The sequence below is a fragment of the Bidens hawaiensis genome, unplaced genomic scaffold (assembly GCF_021521415.1).
Source record: "Bidens hawaiensis isolate Kalapana, Puna unplaced genomic scaffold, B.hawaiensis_p1.1 tig00005013_1, whole genome shotgun sequence".
Taxonomy (NCBI): Eukaryota; Viridiplantae; Streptophyta; class Magnoliopsida; order Asterales; family Asteraceae; genus Bidens; species Bidens hawaiensis.
Genome location: NW_027491317.1, coordinates 1,829,306 through 1,835,924, shown reverse-complemented (window position 1 = coordinate 1,835,924; position 6,619 = coordinate 1,829,306). Strand labels below are relative to the sequence as shown.

The window sequence follows — 6,619 nt, the reverse complement described above, 5'->3', positions numbered from 1 at the left end:
TCAAACCTCACTATCACCAATTTATATGGGAGATATGAGGGTTCGAGTCCTGATCTCACCCGGTTTTACCGGCTCTTTGCTGTCGTGCCGTTTGGCGGGCGTGGGGGTCGGATTTTATCCGAGGAATCCCTCAATAGGTGAACCGCTAGGGGCTCCGTCTGTCCGGACTCGTGGCCAACTCGGGCTATCTTTAGCCATTGTGAGCCCGTACGAAGTACCCGCGTTACTTAGTTTTAGTTGTTACTTCCCAGAAAAAAAAAAAAAAAAGTCACCCACTTTGATATTCTGAGTTGGCAGGCAGTACCATCTGTCTATCTACAGTCTAAGAAGCAAAGAGTATCATCGATCGATTTGATAATGGGGCTTTCGTCTGCTCTACCTCTTGCTGTTAATATTCCATGGATTTCACTTTCACATTCTCGTCAAACAGATTTCAAACTTGTTTCAAACCACAGTCCGATCGCCCTTCAATCTTCATATCCGCTTAGGGTTTCGTCTTCCGACGTTCAATTCGATCAGAGAAGTAGCTCCACTGAGGTACCACTTCTTCCATCATTTATCTAATACAATTACTATTATTATTATTATTATTCATTTACTAGTTTTATCCCTTTGGTTTCTCTTTTAAATTTAATAATTTCATCATTCATAGTTAACCTGTTACTCTAAAAACGCAACGCCCTCATGTAAATCCAACCCAATATGAAACAAAAAATAATCAGAGACATACAACTTTCAGTTGCACGGTTTTTGGGAATTAACAAATGGTTGTGCATCATGAAGGTGAAGAAGGAGATAGAATTATGCTATGACCTAATACGAAGACTTGGTAGAGGAGTCGTCTACTTGGGCTCTGCGAGAATGGGGCCTGGTCATCCGCATTACATCCAAACACAAGACTTGGCGCGAGAGGCAAGACCTTTGAACACATTATGCAATATTGTCTTTTTTTCTTTTTTTTTTTATTTTATTTTTTATAATTATGTTTAGAAGTTTTTTTAATTTTGATGTTATTGAAGGTGGCGAACCTGTTGGGGTGTACTTCATGGTCAGGGGCGGGACCGGGACTCATGGATGCTGCCACCCAAGGTGCTCTTGAAGCTGGAAAGCCGGTTGGAGGGTTCAAGATCGGTAAAGAAGCTAATGAATGGACATCAACTAATTTCCATCCTTATCTTCCTTCACATGCTTACCTTACATGCAGGTGAATAATAGTTTGCAGTCAGGTCAGTTGTGTCCAGGGGTGGCTATTGTGTCGGCTTGGTGGGTTGAATTTTTGAAACCAAACACGACCCGTGTTTTGTATGTGTCTAAGATATCAACCCTAATATGTTAAAAGTGTGACCTGTTTAATCCCTTTATCTGAACTGGTTGCGATGAAGTTGTAAACGTGTTGACTGGGCTACAATAAATGGAGAAAACGGGTAGTAAACAGATTGACACGTTTAATTAAACGATTTAAACATATCATCCTGAACACGACCCTTATTTTTGTTTGTGCCATAGTCATCGGCCCTAATCTGTTAAAACTTATCTGGATGTAACCTGAAGACTACTTGTTTAGCCCCTTTATCTGAACCGGTTGCCACCACGTTGTACATGTGTTAAGCGGGTCATAAATGGGTTGGCGGGTTTAAAATAAATGGAGAAAATGGTGGTATTGTGGTACACAAGTTGGCAACTCGACCTGTTTAACTTAAGGAGTTAAAACAGGTCAGCCCAAACACGATTGTTTTATTAAACAAGCCGATCCAAATACAACTCTTTTAATTAAGCAAGCCAGCAAGTCACCCCGAATACGACCCATTTAATAAAATAGGTTGACCCAAACACGACGCATTTAGTTAAACAGGTCGGCCTGAACACAACCCGTTTACCCAAACATGACCCGTTTAGTTAAACAATTCAATCTGAACATGAACCGTATAATAGAACAGGTCGACCATTTTAATTACCCGGGTTTAACAGGTTGTACCGAACACGGAACGTGTAACTAAATAGGTATCCAAACATGCCACGATTAATTAAGCAGGTCAACCCGAACACAACCTGCTTAAATAAACAAACCGACCTGAGCATGACCAGTTTATTAAACTAGTTAACTTCGGCAAGCCAAAACGTGAATACTTTCATGTCGTGCAACCACTGTTCATTTTCATCCACAATGACTCGACTAACCGGACCGTGTATGTAGGTTCTTTTCTGCACGAAAACACGGGTTAGTTGATGCCGCAGTTAGAGCTAGTAATCAGGACAAGACGGGTGTCATAGTTTTGCCGGGAGGGGTTGGAACCTTAGACGAGGCTTTCGAGATTCTTGTATTGATTCAATTAGAGAGAATCGGTTCAGCACTCCCGGTCCCGTTTATTTTGATGAATTATGATTCTTTCTATTCAAAGCTCCTAGAGTTTTTAGATGTATGTGAAGATTGGGGGACTGTTTCTAAAGGAGAGGTTTCATCACTTTGGAAAGTATGCAACAATAACTCAGAAGCACTGGCCTATCTTGCACAATTTTATGATTGTTAAAAAACCTTAATTGTCACTCTTTTTTGTTGTTGCATTTCAATGTTGGTTGGGCATAGTCTAATTAATGAGATTTCTAAATATGTTGACTGGTTCTACAACACATCTTGCCATCTTTTTATTCTATAAAAATTGATTAAAGTTAAGTTATACTACATGCTTCTATAAAAATTGATTAATTTTGCCTGTTGGTTTAAATTTTTTGCTTCTTATGAAGAGAAGTACTAGTTGAGTAGTTGAAGGTTGGATACAAGTTATCTTTGAGAATCCGGAAGGTAACGCGGAGATTTATTTATTAAACTATTTATATAGTTTTTTTTTATTATATGAGAGAACACAATCGGATATGTTATTAAGAAATCATGTGTTGTTATATTTTTGTTTTTATGAAATTTAATTAAGAAATAAATAAAAGTCATTATTACTAGGCAACTTTGTTTTGTTAGCACACTAGCTATTGAACATGTTTAATACACATGATTTGTTAAATGATTAAAATAAATAAGGTCCGTTATTTGAAAGATGGAAACAAAATTAAAAGTAAAAAATAAATGAAATAAAGAATGTTTGTTATTTCAATTAGAATTCTCAAAATACTTCTTATGATTGAAATTGCATATAGCTTATCATTCCATATAATAAATCTAAAAGTTTCATTGATAATAATAAAACCGAGCTACTACAAATGCAAGATCATTCAAGCAATTTTCCTTCCCAAGTTGTACACCTTTTGAATAAATATATACAAGAAAAATATAGTGTTAATATGTAATAAGTACATTTAAACATATGTATATATTCATAGCCCTAAAACATTAAATGTTGCAATTTAAAAAAAAAACAGATAAAATAATATACAAGGCTTTTGCTTATCATTCAACCCAATTTTAAATCCAGAGTACTATGATAATATAGTATTCATTACATGCATCTATCTACAAAAAGATGGAGAAAATAATCACAATATTATTTTAAAAAAAATAACAATAAATGAATACAATTAATAAATTTTAATCAAATAGGGTTGATCCACATGTAGTTTAAATCATAGATATTTTTTTTCATAACGTTGACCACAAAGCATTAAAGATTTAACTTGATGTGCTATTAAGATAATATATACATATTTCATACATTATTGTCACAACACTTATATTTAGTAATCCCAACTATTTTGTAATAGTAACCATTGTAATTGAAGTATTTTAGTAGCAATCGAGAAGAATGATATAGCAAGTAACTATTTCTAATAGGATAAAGCTATATCTTAAACTATATGTTTCTTTAGAGACAGGTGTAACAATTACAAATTTTTAAACCCAAAATAATCCGACCCATTTAAAAATTTTCTTTTATTATTAATAATAATATTATTATTGAACGTTCAGCTACGGATAAATATGTTGTGGGTCGCTTACTATTTAAATACGTAACGTGTTACTCAAATTAATTTCTTTCATTAAACGAATAATATAACTATCAAGTTTATTGCAGCTTTAACCCCTATACTTAAGTCTTATCTCATTTGATCATCAAACCATAAATCAGGGACTCGTTTTTAAAATAATATCTTTCCCTCTCCCTCTCCTCTTCATTCCGTCGGCTACCCCACCCCCCCAAATTTCAATCACCATTTAAGCTGAGATTTATGTAATTGATACTTATCTACGTGTTAATAGATCAAACACGCATTCAATCACCGGTTTAATTGACATATTTACAACTAATTGGCACCATACACTCTTTAATAACGAACCCTGGCTTAACCGATCCCAAAACCCTATAAATACGGGATTATAATTCAATTAACTAATCTCTCATACTCTTTATTACATTCCGAAACAAAGCCATCAACCAATTTCATCAAACAAGTTGTTTAAGATTGTCTTTAATATCAAGTCCATGACCGAAAACCTACTGTCTCGCTCTCCATCAATCCGAACTCGTACAAGGTAATTAAGATATGTTTCTTGGTCGGAATTTTGCGTTTAACAAAAGCCCTATGTCGATTCAGGTTAACAGAGGGAAAAAGTGTTCCAGTTTGGGTTGGATCAGATTTCAGGTTTGTTAGGAATTGGAATCAATTTCATTGTTCGTTTAATTAGTTTATGTTATAATCCATTAACAAGCTGAAGCACCAGCCTAGTTGGCTAGTGCATGTTGAGGTAAGTCTCATACTAAGGAGTGACATGGGTTCGAGTCTCTCCATAAGCATATATGGATTTCAGGTTTTTTATTACTTATTTTTGTTTTTCCTTATTTTTTATTACTTATTTTTGTTTTTCCTTATTTTTTATTACTTATTTTTGTTTTTCCTTATTTTTTATTACTTATTTTTGTTTTTCCTTATTTTTTATTACTTATTTTTGTTTTTCCTTATTTCCATTTATTATAATTAATATCTTTTAATTAAATTATAACTATTTTCACTCATTAACAGACGGAACTGAATACCATTTTTTATCTCGAAGTGATTTTTAGCTTAAACTTTTATATATATATGCGTGCGTGCGCACTTTGTTTTTCCTTATTTCCATTTATTATAATTAATATCTTTTAATTAAATTATAACTATTTTCACTCATTAACAGACGGAACTGAACACCATTTTTTATCTCGAAGTGATTTTTAGCTTAAACTTATAATGTGTGTGTGAGTGTGTGTGCGCACGCACGCATATATATATATATATATATATATATATATATATATATATATATTAGTACACATTAATATGATAAGGGCACTTATATATAGGATGTACCATTGGCGTATCCACCATGATCTTATTACATCGATATTTGTATTGTTACTCAAAATCACCCTAGTTCTGAGTTATGACACACAACCGTATTCACTATGAGTTCCCTGCGAGAACTTTGATAATTACGCATGCACTCATAATTATTTAGATCGTCACATGATACACATGGTTCGTCCCATTGTGCAGGTTCGAAAAACAAGATAAAAGAAAATTTTTTAAATTAATATTTAAATAGAATTATTTGATCAAGAGAAATGAAACTAAATGAGTACGAGAAATTTGATGACCATATATAACTAGTAAATAATCTTTGAAAAGAATAACACTCACACACATACATACATACATATATATATATAGGGAGAAAATCAAGAAAGAACTCCTTCTTAAAAAGAGAACTAGAGAACTAATAAAGAAATATTTTTAATTTAATTAAAATAATATTTTTAAATTTTCGTTTTTGCCATTATTCTTATATTTTGTTACCATTCACTCGAAAAAAATATAAAAAAATAATAATAAAAAAACTCGTTGTAGTGTGTATTTTGATATGTGCAATAGTATTGAATTACATATAATAGTATTGAATTACATATATGTAATTCAATACTATTGCACATATTCAATACATCGACTTTTTTTGTGCACTAGTGTGTATTTTAATATGTGCAATAGTATTGAATTACATATATGTAATTTTTTGTACTGTATTAGTGCAATAGTGTTATATTATATCCAAAAATACAAAAAAAATCAATATAGTGCATATGTGCATTAGTGTTGTATTATGTATATGCGATAGTGCGTTTTGAGTACAATTATTAGTGTTGTATTTGCATATCTTCAATAGTGTGTATTGTATAATATAATTGTATTGTATTATATACAATAAAACACTATTGTATATATATAATACACGTTAGTGCACACATGCATTACATCGACGTTTTTTTTAGGAACAATATCATCTTATTACGAGGAAAGAAAGAAAAATCGCAAAACATTTTAAAAAAAAAGTTAAAAATAATTTTTATTAGTTTTCTAGTTCTCTCTTTAAAAGGAGTTCCCTCTAGATTCTACCCATATATATATATGTTTAACCAATCAGGTTTTTTTCTTTTTTTTTTGTTTTATTTAATTGTAAGGTTAGATTAGTAAAATGTTAAGAGTTTTAATTTTGTCAAGTAATCATAAATATGCTAATTTTGCAAAGCCATGTTATTATTATCTTTAAATCTTTTGTTTATTAAATAGTATTATTATATTTGAATTCAAGAACTTTGTCTTTTATCTCCAATCAAAATCCTAGAGTCATTTTTTTATGAATATT

At 31.9% G+C, this 6,619-nt stretch overlaps 1 protein-coding gene across 1 annotated transcript; it reads left to right on the top strand.

The window, feature by feature from the left end:
* Nucleotides 1-357: 357 nt before the first annotated feature.
* Nucleotides 358-2,571, top strand: LOC143628514 (uncharacterized). The gene is made up of 4 exons (XM_077098087.1): nt 358-537; nt 784-912; nt 1,020-1,204; nt 2,195-2,571. Exons 1-4 carry the CDS (start codon nt 358-360, stop codon nt 2,526-2,528), a joined length of 828 nt encoding a protein of 275 aa, XP_076954202.1. The 3' UTR covers nt 2,529-2,571.
* Nucleotides 2,572-6,619: the final 4,048 nt, after the last annotated feature.